We start from the raw sequence: 17539 nt of genomic DNA, 5'->3' as shown, positions 1-17539 counted from the left end.
CTGCTGGACAGGAGCCGAGTATCATCAGGGACAAGGCCCTGCTACTGTGAGGTACTCTGTGTCCCCGTGGGGACCGCGCATGGAGCACTTGTGCCATACACACTGCAGCACTGCTGGGTGTGTTAGTGCGCCGGGGACTACCGCGCCGGCCGCGCTTATTTGCCGGCCGCGCTTATAACTTTAGTCCCTGACTTTTGCGGCCTAGTTTCGCTTATTCCCGCCCACAGGCCTGCCAGTCAGGGGAAGGGCGGGACGCTGCACAAGACGTCAGTGCTGAGGGCTGGAGCATACTCTGTATCCTCCTCCCCCCTCACTCAGCACAGTGGGGCACTAGATTCCCGCACTTTCTAGGGCACGCCCACGGCCCCCTCCTCCCCACAGAACGCCGGCAGCCATTCCTGTCAGCAATTCTGACGCTGGAGAGGAGAGACAACACTGGGAGGCCTAGGCAGGGATTCTAGTGATCACACAACCGCTTGAGCGGTCGGTAAGCAGCACCTGAGGTGCTGGCCCCACTGAGTGCCGAAGTGTAATATATATGCTTGTATGCTAGATTTACACTGCATGGTCGCACTGTGCTTTTTTGGCTACTCCTGGAGAAGCCTTACAGTCCAGGCTGGTGATTCAGGCCCCGGGCACTGTTCAATCATTAAACCGCCCCCGGACCTGCCAGTCAGGGGGAAGGGCGGCACAGTCGGGCTGACGCCGACAGTGAGGGCCGGAGCACACTTCGCTGTCCTCCGCCCCCCTCACGAAGCACGCTGATCCCCGCAAGTTACTCAGTGTCCCCTTGGGGACGGTGCAGAGAGCACCTTGGTCTCAGACTTGGCGACCACCGCGCCGACCGCACCTGCTTGCCGGCCGCGGTCTGTAACTTTAGCTCCCGGCTTTTGCGGCCTAGCGCCTTAAACTCCCGTCCCTGGCCCTGCCAGTCAGGGGGAAGGGCGGGACGGTCAGTCGGAGGCTAGCAGTGAGGGCTGGAGCACACTTGGCTGTCCTCCGCCCCCCTCACGTTTCACTCAGGGTACCAGATTCCCGCACTTTTGGGGTTACGCCCACGGCTCCCCCCTCCACTGTATACGCCGACAGCCATATTTTCAGCAGCACATACTGCTTCAGGGTCGGTACACCAGGGGGCTTCTTCTCGATGCTGGGCCCCCCTAGAGTGATGAACTGTATATGTGATGAACTGTATATATGGATATATAATGTTTGTATGCAGTTTCACAGTTCGGCTATACATATGTATCCTCAGTGGTCACTGTGAACATTGCTCGTGCCATGTGGCACTCGCTCAGCCGGAGACGGGGGCACTGGGCTCCGCCGGCGTTCCCTGTCCAGGCGGCAGGGACAGAGTTGCAGCTTTTGCTGAGAAACTCTCTGGGCCATTTTCACTATCCATGTCTCAGGCTATGGACAAATGGTCGGCTAAGAGACTAGGAGTTTGCAGTCCAGACCGGCCCCTTACACAGGCCCCGGGCACTGCGGGATCGCCCCAGGCCTCTATCGGTCTGCGACGAAGCGTGTTCCTGGGGTGGCCTCTAGTTATTACGTGGTGAACTCCAGCACGAACCGCAGTCCCAGTCCGGCTAAGCAGCCTTGCTTGGAATCTTCCCCGACTTCTCCAAGGGTCTCCGCTTGAGGACCCTCTAGAGGATGGGACGGAGGTCGCAACCCAGGACTCTGTCCGGACGTGGCTCTCAAGGCTTCACAGATACTGTCCAGAAGCACACCTTCCCGGACAAGCGTTTTACTGAACGCCTTATAACACACGTTGTCCCTTCCCCTCTGACGTTGTTAAGGTTTGGGCTCAGTGTCATAAGGCGCCCTCCAGCCTCTTGACTGGCGGCTAGATCAGTAGTAGCAGTGGCTGGCGAATCCACGCTCAAGAATGCCACGGACAGACAGATAGAACTCCTAATGAGATCCATCTATGAAGCCATAGGCGCGTCCGTTGCCCCAGCCTTTGCAGGGGTGGGCACCCCAGGCTATCTCAGCTGCTCTGTCTGAGATCAATGCGGTCTTCCTGTGCTCCGCAATTAGCGTCTTTGACGTCTCAGGCGGTGGTATTTTCATCCTCCGCCGTGCACAGAGAACCTTTTCTGCATGGCGGTCCAGGTCAGGGGAGTGGTCCCCACATGTCCAAGACCGATGTAGGAGACATTCTGTCTTACGGTCACAGGATAGAGCTCAGTTCTCGTCCTCCGACTCGTTGCTTCAGAGCATCTCCGTTCCCCGAGGGAGCCGAGGCACGTTTCCAGGCGGTGAACACTCCAAAGGCAGGAGGAGTTGCGATCCTCGTTCCCCTTCAAGAACTTAGTCGCGGTTTTTTACTCCAGCTTGTTCGTGGTACCAGATAGGACGGATCACTCCGACCCGTTCTGGACTTCACACTGCTCAACGGACAGGGAACCTGACGGTTCCGGATGGAATTTCTCCGCTTGCCATCGCCCTTGATGGCCCAAGGAGGCTTCTTAACGTCAATCGACATCAGGGATACTTATCTCCACGTGCCGATTGTACCAGAATATCAGCGCTTCCTGCGCTGCGCCTAGCGGTCCTACTATCTCAGGCAATGTACTGGTCAAGGCCCCCTCTCGGGTGGCATGGCAACACAGCCTGAACATTGCTCTAGAGACTCTCCAGAGATTCGGGTGGTTCATTAATTTTCCCAAAGTCAAAATTGACACCGGCACAATCACTGACATATCTCGGCATGGAGTTTCATACTCTATCAGCGATAGTGAAGCTTCCGCTGGACAAACAGCGTTCACTACAGACAGGGGTGCAATCGCTCCTTCGAGCCCAGTCACACCCTTTGAGGCGCCTCATGCATTTCCTAGAGAAGTTGGTGGCAGCAATGGAGGCAGCTCCGTTTGCGCAGATTCATCTGCGCCCACTTCAATGGGACTTTCTCCACAAATGGGACAGCGTCCCTCGACAAGAACGTTGCTCCTTCTCGGGCAGCCAAGGCCTCCCTTCAGTGGTGGCTTCTTCCCACTTCTTCTCGAAGGAAAAGTCCTTCCTGCCCACATCCTGGGCTGTGGTCACGGCGGACGCGAGTCTGTCAGGGGGTCTTCCTCCGCCACAGGGCTCAGGGTACATGGACTCAGCAGAGTCCTCCCTCCAGATCAATGTTCTGGAGGGAAGGGCAGTGTCTAGCCCTAAAAGCGTTCCAGCCATGGCTGGAAGACAGGCAGATCCGAATTCAGTCGGACAACGCCACGGCGGTGGCATACATCAACCGCCAAGGCGGCACAAGCAGTCGGCAAGCCTTCCAGCAAGTCCGGCGGATTCTGCTGTGGGTGGAAGCCACAGCCTCCACCATCTCCGCAGCTCACATCCCGGGCGTAGAAAACTGGGAAGCAGACTTTCTCAGTCGCCAGGGCATGGACGCAGGGAATGGTCTCTTCGACCGGACGTGTTTCAGAGATTTGTTGCCGCTGGGGAAGCCGGACGTCGACCTATTGGCGTCCCGGCACAACAACAAGGTCCCGGCATTCATGGCACGTTCTCAAGCTCACAGAGCTCTGGCGGCAGACGCATTAGTTCACGATTGGTCGCAGTTTCCACTGCCTCACGTATTTCCCCCTCTGGCGATGCTGCCCAGAGTGTTACGCAAGATCAGATCCGACTGCCGCCACACCATCCTCGTCGCTCCAGACTGGCCGAGAAGGTCGTGGTACCCGGATCTGTGGCATCTCACGGTAGGCTAACCGTGGACACTACCAGACCGGCCAGACTTGCTGTCTCAAGGGCCGTTTTTCCATCTGAATTCTGCGGCCCTCAACCTGACTGCGTAGCCATTGAGTCCTGGATCCTAGCGTCTTCAGGGTTATCTCAAGAGGCATTGCCACTATGAGACAGGCCAGGAAACCAACGTCCGCCAAGATCTACCACAGGACGTGGAAGATTTTCTTATCCTGGTGCTCTGATCAGAGTTTTACTCTCTGGCCATTCGCCTTGCCCACTTTCTGTCCTTCCTTCAATCCGGAATGGAAAAGGGGTTGTCTCTCGGTTCCCTTAAGGGACAAGTTTCGGCGCTTTCTGTGTTTTTTTCAGAAGCGTCTAGCCAGACTCCCTCAGGTACGCACGTTCCTGCAGGGGGTTTGCCACATAGTCCCTCCTTACAAGCGTCGGCTAGAACCCTGGGATCGGAACAGGGTGATACCGGCTCTTCGGAAACCACCCTTCGAGCCAATGAGGGATATTCTCTTTCACGCCTTTCGCAGAAGGTGGTCTTCCTAGTGGCAGTCACGTCACTCCGCAGAGTGTCTGACATAGCAGCGCTGTCATGCAAAGCCCCCCTTCCTGGTGTTTCACCAGGACAAGGTGGTTCTGCGTCCGGTTCCGGAATTTCCCCCGAAGGTGGTATCCTCTGTTCATCTCAATCAGGATATCTTCTTACCTTCTTTTTGTCCTCATCCGGTTCACCAACGTGAAAAGGATTTGCACTTGTTAGGTCTGGTGAGGGCACTCAGACTCTACATTTCCCGTACGGCGCCCCTGCGCCGCTCGGATGCACTCTTTGTCCTTGTCGCTGGCCAGCGTAAAGGGTCACAAGCTCCCAAGTCAACTTGGCTCGGTGGATCAAGGAACCAATTCTTGAAGCCTACCGTTCTGCTGGGCTTCAGGTTCCTTCGGGGCTGAAGGCCCATTCTGCCAGAGCCGTGGGGGCGTCCTGGGCGTTGCTGCACCAGGCTACGGCTCAGCAGGCGTGTCAGACGACTACCAGGTTGAGTCTGCACGCTTTCACGAAGCACTATCTAGTGCATACCTACGCTCGGCAGATGCCAGCTTAGGTAGACGAGTCCTTCAGGCGGCGGTTGCCCACCTGTAGGAAGGAGCCGTTTTACGGCTCTTTTTACCGAGGTATTCTTTTACCCACCCAGGGACTGCTTTTGGACATCCCAATTGTCTGGCTCTCCCAATGGAGCGACAAAGAAGAAGGGAATTTTGTTTACTTACCGTAAATTCCTTTTCTTCTAGCTCCAATTGGGAGACCCAGCACCCGCCCCTGTTCCCTTCGGGCTGTTAGTTCTTTGTGTACACATGTTGTTCAGATTGAATTGTTCTTGGTTATGGTTTCAGTTCTCCGAACATCCTTCGGATTGAATTTACCTTAGACCAATTTATAAGTTTCCTCCTTCCTGCTTTTGCACCAAAACTGAGGAGCCCGTGATGCACGGGAGGGTGTATAGCAGAGGGGAGGGGTTTACACTTTTAAGTGTAATACTTTGTGTGGCCTCCGGAGGCAGAAGCTATACACCCAATTGTCTGGGTCTCCCAATTGGAGCTAGAAGAAAAGGAATTTACGGTAAGTAAACAAAATTCCCTTCTTTGGTACTCAGAATATGATTGCAATTATATTTCTGTATATGATGTAAACATCAGACAAACACAATTAAAAACCAGAGGGCAACAGATCATGTGAAAAAATAATTTTGGTGTCATTTTCAAAACTTTTGTCCATGACTGTACATTGCTGGATATTAGGGGATTATGGGTGAGTGCCTTGTCATATGACATCCTTGGCCCTCTGGCTATCTATACAATTTTTTATGTGCACTTTACCTCTAGCAGTGGGCTTGGAGGGCTCTTTAATATATTGAATTTAAAAACTATTTTGCTGCTACTATGCACGTGCACTTTATACCCACCCTATCTATGTAGTCTAACCTGCAATGTTGTATCCCTTCTTACTTGGATTCCTTGCTGAGCACCCTTTTGTGTTTTGTATTGTACTTCATTTATAATATGTGTTCAATAAACTAAGTCTTTTTGCATTTAATTTTCTGGTGGATTCTTGACTCACATTCTTATATAGGTTTATGTTGCTTTTGAGTCGCTACCTATCACTAGTTATTGTCCTTGGTGATACATTCGGGGGTGTTTTCTTGTGTTCAGGTTTTCCTGTGACTCCCCCCCCCTCTTTATTCTAGTTCAGATGTTGTTAACATTGTTTCTTTTGTATTGCCTTTTTTTTTTTTTTTTTTTAAGGTTCTGCTCCTACTGTTGGCGCTCATAGTAATGACCCTTGGACTTCAAGTCCTTCTGTGGCAGCTAAGCAGACGACGGACCCATGGGCTCCTGCAGCAACCTTCCCTGATCCCTGGGGAGGGTCTCCTTCTAAACCAAGTACAAATGGGACCGTGGGTAGGTTTTCATTTTGGTTGTAGTGAAATGTTAGAACAGACTGCCAATATGTAATTGTTGGGGATTATACCCTACGTTCTCCATGACTCAATCACTACACTGCAGTGGACACCAGCATTTTTCAGTAGTGCAGCCTCAAGCTTTTGACCAAGTGATCAGATCTTTGGCTGGGTTTCTCAATTAACTTCTTCAGAAAAATCCTATGGCAATGAATTTGGAGAGCTGCCCTCATGCATGGCCACCCCCTATTTATTTATAACTGATTCATTTTGGATTGGTGTGTGGGCTCCAGAGGTGGGCCTGCATCAGACAAGCTGTGTGTCTCATGTTAGATTCCCCATTAATACTCTTAGCAGTTTTTCGATCTGCATTTGCTATCGCCTTGCTTCATACCCTCCTGAAAATCGAGCAGTGGGGCATGTGTAAATGCTGTGCAGAGTTTTACAGGCTGTGTGCTGCCTATGACTTTCCTTCTGCTCTGCTTCTGGATTATGACATAAGGTTTCCAAGAAACCCTATGGTGCATATCCGAACAATAGGTACATCAGTCATGGACTTAATGTGCTTGCTTTCTTTCTAAGTCATGTTTTCCCAGTTTTGTTGCAGAATTTGCATTATTCTAGGTTTATGACAATCAGGATCATTCTTTTAATAATGCTCCATTATTTTGCCTGTCTTTTGTGGGACTTGTCTTGTTTTTAACCTGTTTGTCTTTGTGTATGTGCCTGTCTGTCTGCTCCACCTGCCTCCTTAGCCAGTACCACCTTTGACCAGTTCATCAATTCTGCAGATAAAGATGAGTTTTCCGATTTTGACAACCTGAGGACTACCCTTCCCCATTCAGGAAGCAGCACAGGTTTGGAAGTGCTCTCTTTCCTACCTGCTTGCTTACTGTGAATCCATTTCCCCTCAGCTTTTTGCTTGTCTTTTGCACATGTTGCTGTTATTTGTCTCATAATATTGGGTTTTCTTAAAAAATGTTATTGAAGGCACAAAAAGAACCTATTGGTAAATGAAACATTTTTTTTGCTCCTTTTACTTTTAGATTTTTCTTTTTTTTGCAAATTATTAAACCAGCTATTAATCATATCATTTTCATTGACTTATTTGTAAAGCTGGCCGTAGACTGCACCATATGCTCTGAAACAGCCATGGTGCCTGTGATTCTTATCAGAATGTTTATTAGTAAATGAGCAGAACAGAACAGAAACTTTAGTAATGATTCCACATTTTCAGAGGTTGTATCATAAAATGAAGTATTTCTGATGCATTTAAAGCAAGAATTAGTGTGTTTGGCCGATGAGCTTCATTAAACGATCGTGTCCATATTTGCTGATCACCGATCACTTACAAGCTTGCTTAGACAGCAGACTACATCTTCCTTGCTCATAGAACGATCAGTAATCAATCGCTCAGTGCATATAATCTGCCTTTGTTCCCCACAGCGTAGGTCCTGTTTACACAGCACGATGCGCTGCACAGTGCTAGAGAAGGGAGAATCCGCAAATGTTTAAATTCGGCGTTTCCAGCCAAACTTTAAAAAAAAGTACAATTTGGGACTGGACTTTAACTCGAACATCTTCCCAGATGTAGTCCCCGATATATGTCTGTAGGGACCTAAACATTGTGCTGTAAAATGGAAGTAGGAAAGGCTAAAGGGCTGCAAAGCAGGACCGTTATACATACCGAGTCTCCAGAGTGGCTGTGACACCACTTCCGGGTCCGCTCATTAGCTCTCATGCATATTCACTGCTTTGCTCACCCACCCTCTGTGACAGCATCTGATTGTTTGCTGTCAGGCTACCAGCGTCTGTGATTGGTTGTGGAGTGTAAAAATAAATTAAATGAGAAAAAAATGGCGTGGGGTCCCCTCCGTATATTGATACTCAGCGCAGATAAAGCAGACAGCTACAGGCTGCAGCCCCCACCTGTGCGTGTTATATTTGTTGTGTATCAAAATGCAAGGGACCCCATGTGGCTTTTTTAAAATTTAAATTTTAAAAAACGGCATGTGGTCCCCCACAATTTTGACATTCAGCCAAGATAAAGTGGACACCTGTGCATTGGTATTTTTAGGCTGGGGAGGGCCATGGTTATTGGGGCCCCCAGCCTAAAAATGGCATCCCGCAACCACCCTTAAATTGTCTATTAGATGCGACAATTCCGTCGCTTCACCCCGCTCATCATGATTGCCTTGAAGTGGTGGCCGTCGGGGTAATATAAGGAGTTAATGACAGATTTGATTTTTTTTTATTTATTTTTTTTTAAACACCCTCTTTCTCCAATTTATTAACTGCCCAAAATACCCCTACATGCCTGACGTAATCTCCACTAGGTCCTATGGTGATCCCGACTTTGCTACATCTGAGGTCGCAGTGCCCGGTCATTTTAGAAAACGTGACCACTCACTGTGAGCTGCTGAACACACTGACTGAGCCTCAGCTGTGAGCAATGACTTCACGGAGTTCCCCTGAGGTCACCGCTGGAGGTTCCCAAGGTATCTCAGCTGTGACCTCAGGTGAACTGACCTGAGATGAACTCATTGACCTCACCTCAGTTGAAGTTATTGAACTCAATGCCGGATTACTGGATTAAACATTGTGTACACAGTGAGTATTTCTGCACAAAGTCTGCATATCCTGCAAAAAAACCGCACCAGAAACGAATGTGTTTTGATGCACCTTTGGTGCGGTTTATTTTGCCAGGAGATGCAGATTTGGTGCAAATATGTCTGCACGCAAATACTCACTGTGCCCACATTGCTTACTCCGGTAACGAGTTTAATGACTTCAGCTGAGGTGAGATCAATGAGCTCTTCTCAGGTTAGTTATCTGAGGTCACAACTGGGGTACAGTGGGAACATCCAGCCGTGAACTCAGTGACGCCAGTGTGCCTTTAAAGCCATAGTGAGTGGTCACGTTATCTAATATGACGTGCACTGTGATCTCAAGTGTAGCAGAGCCACAGGTCATGGACCTCATGTGGATTACGTTGGACTAGCATGGGTGTTTTGGGGTAAATAAGTTGGAGAAAGAGGGGTTTTTTTTGTTTATTTAAATAAAGGATTTTTGTATTTTTTTCTTTTTACTTACAGGATTACTAATAGGGGGTCTCAGACCCCTCCCCATTACCAACCTTGCTCTTGATGATGGCTGTGATTTCTTTTTTTTTTTTTAACAAATCATAGCTGTCATTAAATCCTTACATTAACCCAATTTACAGCACTCCATGGTAATTGGGGGTGAGCTGGGTAAAGTGCCAAAATTGTCACATCTAATTGCAGCTGTGGGCTGCTATATCTAGGCTGGGGGGGCATAACCATGGGCCTTTCCAGCCTGAGAATACCAGCCCCGAACTGTCTGCTTTATCTTGGCCTGGTATTCAAAATTGGGGAAGTACTGAATGCCATTTTTTAAACTTTGTTATTTAATTAATTTTAAAAAAGGTACAAGGGATCCCTCGTGTTTTGATACACAGCCAAGATAACGTGCACATCGGGGGGTTGCAGCCTGTAGCTGTCTGGTTTATCTTTGCTGGGGGACCCTACTTCGTTTTTTGTTGTTTTTTTTTTTCTTTCTTTCTTTCTTCAAATTATTTATTTTTACACTCTACAACCAATCATAGCTGCTGGCATTTTGACTGCAAGTGTATTACAGCACTTACACATTGCAGTCTAACCCAGTTCCCTGCTCCTCTCCTGACTTTTTGCCACCTACATGACCGCTCTGTGTGTTTTTTCCAGTACACCAAAGCAAGACTCCCCAGACCACACTGAGAAAGCAACCTCCTGTTCACACACAAGCCTCTGTGTGATCCAGTGAGTCTGTTCTTAGCTCATGTGGGCTTAAGGCAGAAGGGAGCGGCCCTGGAAAGCCAATAACAGTTAAATATTTTAATACATTTACACACCATTACATACCATGTTTCCCCGAAAAGAAGACATAGCAGGAGTTTTCAGGGACGCTTAAATATAAGACATCCCCTGAAAATAAGACCTAGCCGCGGTTCAATAATGAAGTGTCCATGCAGAGAGAGTAAAAGAGTTAAAGATACTGCAGAACACTTCATTATTGCTGGTATGACGATCCTGGGAAGAGGGGGGTGGTCTGTTTTTTGTGGGGGGTAAACTTACCCCCAACCATGCTTCCTCGAGAATAAAACACCCCCTGAAAACAAGACCTAGTGCTTTTTTCCGGGCAAAAAAAAAATGTAAGGCCGTGTCTTATTTTTGGGGAAACAGGGTACATAAATAATAAAGCTGGGGGGGAATTTATTGAGACTTGTTTAAACCCTTCACGACCCATAACTGATCTATCCGTCATGGATCGTGTGACGTTAATCCCCACCCCCTGCCGTGGCCAGGTCGCGGCGATCCGCGCACATATCAGCTGTTTTCAACAGCTGACATGTGTGCCTTCATGTTACGAGTGGAATCGCTTCCACTTGCAACATTTAACCCCTTACATCTCACTGCCAAAGTCTGGCAGCGAGATGTATATGCGCGCGGCCATGATTTTCACTTACCGCTGCCCCCACCGGAAGTCACGTTCGTGATCACGTGACTTCTGGTGGTTGCCATGGTAGCACAGGGTCATGTGATGACTCCTGTAGCTATCATGAGTCACTTTCGGTTTCACTAGGCCCGGAGCCGAGTGAATCAGGAAGTGATCATATCTGTTGTTGACAGCTGTGTAGCTGTGATCCGCAGATAGGGCAGAGCGATCAGATTGCTGATCGCTATAGCCCCCTAGGGGGACTAGTAAAATAAAAAAAAATAAAAATTTAAAAAATAAAAAAAAGAACCTAAAAGTTCAAATCACCCTCCTTTCACCCCATTGAAAATTAAAGGGTTACAAAAAATAAATATACACATATTTGGTATCGCCACGTTCAGAAATGCCCGATCTATCAAAATATAAAATCAATTAATCTTATTGGTAAACTGCTTAGCGTCAAAAAAATTCCAAATGCCAAAATAACGTTTTTTGTTTGCCGCAAGTTTTACCCAAAATGCAATAACAGGAAATCAAAATGTAGCATCTGCACAAAAATGGTACCTATGTCAGCTCGAGACGCAAAAATAAGCAGTCACTGAGCCATCGATCCCAAAAAATGAGAACGCTACAGGTTTCGGAAAATGGCGCAGAACGTACGTCACTTTTATTTTACAAGCTTGTGAAATTTTTTAACCCCTTAGATACAAGTAAACTTATACATGTTTGATGTCTACAAACTCGCGCCGACCTCAGGCATCATACCCACACATCAGTTTTACCATATTGTGAACATGGTGAATAAAATATCTCAAAAACTATTGTGCGATTACCCTTTTTTGCAGTTTTTCCACACTTGGGAATTTTTTTGCGGTTTTCCAGTACACTATATGGTAAAACTTATGGTTTCATTTAAAAGTACAGCTCGTCCTGCAAAAAACAAGCTGTTATATGGCAAGATTGACAGAAAAGTAAAAAAGTTACGGGTCTCGGAATAAGGGGAGTAAAAAAAACCAACGGAAAAACTGAAAGCGCACGGGGGCTTGAGGGGTTAAAGAGATATCCACTACTCTACCCTTCTCTATCACTGTGTTCCAGAAATAATACCTAGATTTGCCTATGGTGCTGGTGAGTTTCCAATTCTTTCAGTACCGGCTTTCTTGGGACTCCCGTGATACTATGTCACGTAAGCCCCGCTGTCAATCACTACCACTAAGCTGTCCTCCGCCTTCGGGAAATCAGTCTGGAAGAAGTTAGTGCCATAGCTGCTCTTACTTTCTCTGCATGTCAGATTTGAAGGAACATGGTGATTGAGAAGGGGTTGTCCAAGTAATCAAAATCCCATTTAACTTTTATTACAGTATGTATTGTCAGCCTAAGCTATTTTATGATTAAAACACTAATTAAATCTAGCCAGACTCCAACACTATGCTGGCATATAACAATGATAATGCTTTAGTTCAGGGGTGAGCAATTAAATTTTCCCAAGTGATCAGAGATATTGACTGTTGTGAAGTGCAAAGCCAATAGGCTGAATTGAATTTTGCTCAAAAGTAATATTAACATAATAAATATATTATTTTATATTGGTACAAATTGTATCACTTAATATTGAGCAAATTAGTGATGACACCTACCTATAAACCATATCAGCCCACCTACAGGCAGCTATATACAGTATGAACCCTCACACAGCCCCTGTATATACAGTATGAGCTGCCACATTGCCTCCCCATATTTATTGTATGAATCCCCACATAGCCCCCCCGTATGCAGAATAAGCCCCCACAGTATCATTATATACATTATGAGCTCCCACACAGTCTCCCTTTATTCAGTATAATCCCCCACATATCCTCCCTAGATAAAGTATGATCCTGCACACAGTACCCTTACATAGTGAGTCCCACATAGTCCCTATATACAGTATGAACTCCCACGTGGCCTCTCTGTATACAATTTGAGCCCTCAAAAAGCCAACTTATATACAGTATGTGCCTTCACACAACCCTTCTAACGTATGAGCCCTTACTTAACCCTCTGTATGGCATATGAACCCCCACATAGCCCACCTTATACAGTATGAGCCCCCACATAGCGTCCCATGTCCGGCATGAGTCTTCACATTTCCCCTATATACTTCATGAGCCCCTGCATAGCCCTAAAAATTTACAAGCCTACATCTCATAACATGTATTAAAAAAACCAAAAGACACAATCACCTTGCTCCCTCTGCTCTGGTCTCCGGTGCACTGTCTCTGCACAGCAGACGTGATGAAGTGACGTCATCACCTCTGCTGTCTGTCACACACACTGATTGCTGGAAGAAGGAACCAGACGGCTCCATCCATCACCGTTGTATTGACGTCTGTATTATGAAGATGCAGAGTAGTGGTGATATTGGGATGTGGAGAGGGTACTGTTTTCAGCCCGAGGCTCCTGATTCATTAAGAGGCGCACACATCTTAATGAATCAGACTTGGTATAAAGTGATGTGCTCCTGCTTAAAGGAGTTGTCCGACATTAGCTTAACAAAAATTTTTCAGTTTATCTGTGCTGTATTGTCATATAAATCACACCAACACAACACAAACACATTTTTTGTTTTCTAACTTTTGTTCCTCTTGAATTATCCCTTTATTCTCTGCAGCTCCTTGTTTACATTCAGATCCAGCAAACATGACCACTTCCTGTGCAAAACCTCAGTCAGAGCTGTCACCACCCACCCCAGTGTCCAGCCTCGCCCTCTGCCCGCCCCCTGCACACACATTCCCTGTCAGTATTCTTCCCCAGCACCTGACCTGGTATCACTACAGCATTGCAAATAACAGCCCCACATCGGGCTCTGCACCGCACACGCACACATATGGCTCTGCACCGCACACATATGGCTCTGCACCGCACACATATGGCTCTGCACCGCACACATATGGCTCTGCACCGCACACATATGGCTCTGTACCGCACACGCACACATATGGCTCTGCACACGCACACATATGGCTCTGCACACGCACACATATGGCTCTGCACCGCACACGCACACACATGGCTCTGCACCGCACACGCACACATATGGCTCTGCACACGCACACATATGGCTCTGCACCGCACACGCACACATATGGTTCTGCACATGCACACATATGGCTCTGCACCGCACACACACACATATGGCTCTGCACACGCCCCCCCCCCCATAGGGAACACATGTAGGGAGTACATACTCAACCGTCCTCGGTCCCCGCCGCTCCTGCACGTTCGCCAGCTGTCTGTGCTCTGGACATATCAGCACAGTAGTGACATCACTGCTGTGCTGAAGAGAGCACAGACAGCCGGAGGGACAGTGATGAGAAGCAGCGCTGCGCTGCTTCTCATCAGCACTTTCAAATGTACCGGCATCTGTGATCTGTGATGCCGGTACATTTGAATGTGTGATCCTGAGCAGGGGGCCCGGTGCTGGCGCTGACACCACGGCAGCCGCCGCCAGGCCCCTTTCCCAGGTCACGGACCCCACAGCAGTGCAGGGGGTGGTTACTGGAGAGTAAAAGAGGTGTGGGGGAATGTGTGGGAGGGTGCAGGGAAGGGGGCGGGGCTCATCACACTGTACCGCCCAGCAGGGAGGCGACATGCTGTTCCACATTTGCATGTCAACATGGCCCTGCCCATGTTGACATGAAATGACCGGAAGCAGCAAAATCGCGTCAGGAGCGGTCACATGACTGCACTGAGCCGGGGGAGAGGGGCTGACAGCGGGGCAGGTAAGTGGTCTCTATCTACTTACCTGCCCCAATGTAGCCCAATAGGGAAATAAAAAAAAAAGTTAAAGAAGCCGGATAACCCCTTTAAGTGAGATTTATGACATAGCAAACACCGCCGCTCATCATGAATTTGACGAGCGTTAGTTGCCAGGCCTCAGACCCATCCACTTTTTTTTTAGCTGGACAAAAATGGCAGACCACCAAAATTTACAAAAGTTTAGTGCAGCTTTAAGTTGCACCAAAATTTTACAACTATTCAATGCTTCTTACATAAGAATTTCGCTGTAAAAGCTTTGATTAGTGGTCAATAACTTTATCTATTTTTTTTTTCTGTTTAAAGGTCCATTAAGCTTAAAAGTGACTGACAAGAAATCTAGTTAACATCACAGTTTATTACTCCGCAGTATTCTCTACAGGATCATCCTAATGTGGTTCTTAATCTTCAATTAATTGATTCCTTCTTCAGCTCCTGGCCAAATGAACTCCCACCTCCTTAGTTAGGAGACTTCTGATGCAATCAGTTGTCTCATAGCGGCACACAGGACAATATAGAGTAGGGCATGGCTGAGTTTGTGGGATTTGTTTTCCCGGAGATAAGCTACCTCCAGAGTTTTTCATTGAGAACACAGGAGTTCTTGGCCAAGCATGCACTTCGATGTGAGGGAGAAATGGCTGCTGGCTGAAGCTTCGTTCAGAAGAACATGTACTGAACTGCCCAACATAAAAGGGTTCAAATTGTGGAAGGCAACTAAACTGGAATGGAAACCACTAATTTTACTGGTTAATTTGCATTATATGTTCCTATAAATGCCAATTTAAGACAATGTCCACGTGTGGTTTTTGCTGCTTTTTCAAACTGTCAACTTTCACTTTTCAGTTCACTTTTTCTTGAAAAGGTTCTCAAGTTCCTTGCTTCTCTTTCATGCTGTTTTCATTGCTGGCTGGTCATCTTGATCACACATTTTGGTTACCTGTGTATAATGACAGGTGTACTTATTTTCCTTAATGTCCTTCTTTGTTTTTCCTACAGGTGAGCTAGACCTTCTAGCTGGAGAAGTTCCAATGTCACGCTCGCTTGGATCAAAGAGTCCAGATGCCTTTGACATGGCAGCAATGAGTGGATCACTTTCTGAAAGCTCTAGGCCTACAAGGAAAACGCCTGAGTCATTTCTGGGGCCTAATGCAGCTCTCGTAGATTTGGACTCTCTTATTTCAAAACCCACCCTACAAAACACAAAAACCTCAAACCCCTTCCTAGTTACAGGTGAGTGATAATTAATATAAGAGTACCCTAACTCAGGATCACGTAAAAAGCTTGATCTTAACCTTTTATGTGTACTGCCTAAAATGGGTTGTATCTGAATGGAGACATTTATGGCCTATCTACATATATGGAGCATACACTGTTTAGACAACAGTTGTGGGTCCTACATATTACACCTTCATGACTTATCATATCCAGTTCTAAATTAATAGTTATAAATATGGAGATGATCTCCACTTTTAGATATAACAATTTCCATTTTCCTGAAAAGGCTTTTGACAAGATTTTGGAGTGTGTCTTTGGGAGTTTTGGCCCATTCATCCAAAAGAGCAATTGTCATTAGCTGCCGATATTGGAGGGCTTGGCTAACAATCTTTGTTCTAGTTAATCCCAAAGGTGCTACAAAGGGTTGAGATCAGGTCTTTGTGCGGCCTGTCAAGTTCTTCCATACCAAACATCACTCTACCATGCCTTTATGGACCTTGTTTTTGGGTACGGTCATGGGGAACAGAAAATGGCCTTCCCCAAACTGTTACCAATAAGGCTATGTTCACACTAGAAAAATGATTTTTCTTAAGAAATTTCTTAAGAGTGCACCTGTGTTAAAAAACGCACCAAAAACGCACCTGCGTTTTTGCCGCGTTTTCGGTGCGTTTTTGGTGCGTTTTCGGTCCGTTTTTGGTGCGTTTTTACCGCTGGTTGCTCCCTGCGTTATTGTGCCAATTATCTATGGCAAAAAACGCAGTTAGCTGCAGAAAAGAAGTGACATGCTCATTCTTTTTCTTAAGAAAATCTACTGAAAGAATTTTCTTAAGAAAAAAACGCAGTGTGTGCACAGCTAATTTTTTTTGCCATAGGTTTTGCTGGGGAATGTCTGCAGAAAGGTTACAAGAATTTCTCAAGAAATTTCTGCAGCAAAAACGGACCCAAAACGCAGGTAAAAAACGCAGTGTGTGAACATAGCCTTAGTTGGAAGTGTATGATTGTCCAAATGCCTTGTATGATGAAGCAATAAGATTTCCTTTCTCTGGTCCAGGCCATTCAATGAAAAATGTTCCCATTATCCCTCCATCAAAATTAACAGTTGGCATAATGCAGTCCATGAGATAACGGTCTCCTGGAATTGTGCATGCATGGACCTTCTCGGCCATGTGTAGCCATGTTATCTACCACAGTTTTCTGCTGGTGCTAATGCTTGAGGTGGCTTGGACTATGTAGTTATGGAGTCAGCACAGTCTTGTTGACTTTTATGCACTATGTTCATGTCTCTGTGACCCCGCTCTCTAACTTACCTACTGAGCTGCTGTGGTTCCTATCTGCTACCAGTATTCTATAATACCCTGTTTCCCCGAAAATAAGACACTCTTATATTTTTTTTTTTTTTGCCCTGAAAAAAGCGCTAGGTCTTATTTTCGGGGGGGTTTAATTCTCGAGGAGACATGGTTGTGGTTGGGGGTAAGTTTACCCCCCACTAAAAGCAGACCCCCCCATCCCAGGATCGTCATACTTACCAGCCCCAGGCGTCTGTATGGCTCCCAGATCCACCTGTGATCTCCCAGCAGGTACGCTGCATGCCTCCCCTGCGTCTGGCCGACATCAGATCTCTCTCTCGCACGCACACGCACGCACACACGCACGCACACGCGCACACGCACACGCACACACGCACACGCACACACACACGCACACACACACGCACACACACACACACACACACACACACGCACACACACACACACACACACACACACACACACACACACAGAGCTCCCTGTGATCTCCCTGCAGCTGTGCTCCCCTGCGTCTGGCCAACACTCACACATCAAAACAGTCACACACACACAAACACACACACACCCCACTTC

General features: G+C 47.2%; 1 protein-coding gene across 7 annotated transcripts in view; it reads left to right on the top strand.

The window, feature by feature from the left end:
• Positions 1-17539, top strand: part of LOC142256662 (epsin-1-like) — a 139437-nt gene that overhangs the window by 110097 nt on the left and 11801 nt on the right. For 4 of the 7 annotated variants that reach the window (XM_075328474.1, XM_075328472.1, XM_075328471.1 and 1 more), the window contains 3 exons: positions 6001-6156; positions 6911-7012; positions 15441-15674. In XM_075328474.1, coding sequence (XP_075184589.1) covers positions 6001-6156; positions 6911-7012; positions 15441-15674 — 492 coding nt within the window. The remainder of the gene's footprint in view (positions 1-6000; positions 6157-6910; positions 7013-15440; positions 15675-17539) is intronic. The other 3 variants (XM_075328477.1, XM_075328476.1, XM_075328475.1) reach the window with 1 other exon arrangement.

The sequence above is a fragment of the Anomaloglossus baeobatrachus genome, chromosome 11 (assembly GCF_048569485.1).
Source record: "Anomaloglossus baeobatrachus isolate aAnoBae1 chromosome 11, aAnoBae1.hap1, whole genome shotgun sequence".
Taxonomy (NCBI): Eukaryota; Metazoa; Chordata; class Amphibia; order Anura; family Aromobatidae; genus Anomaloglossus; species Anomaloglossus baeobatrachus.
Note: the sequence above shows the minus strand (reverse complement) of the source record. Positions and strands in the feature narration are given on the sequence as shown.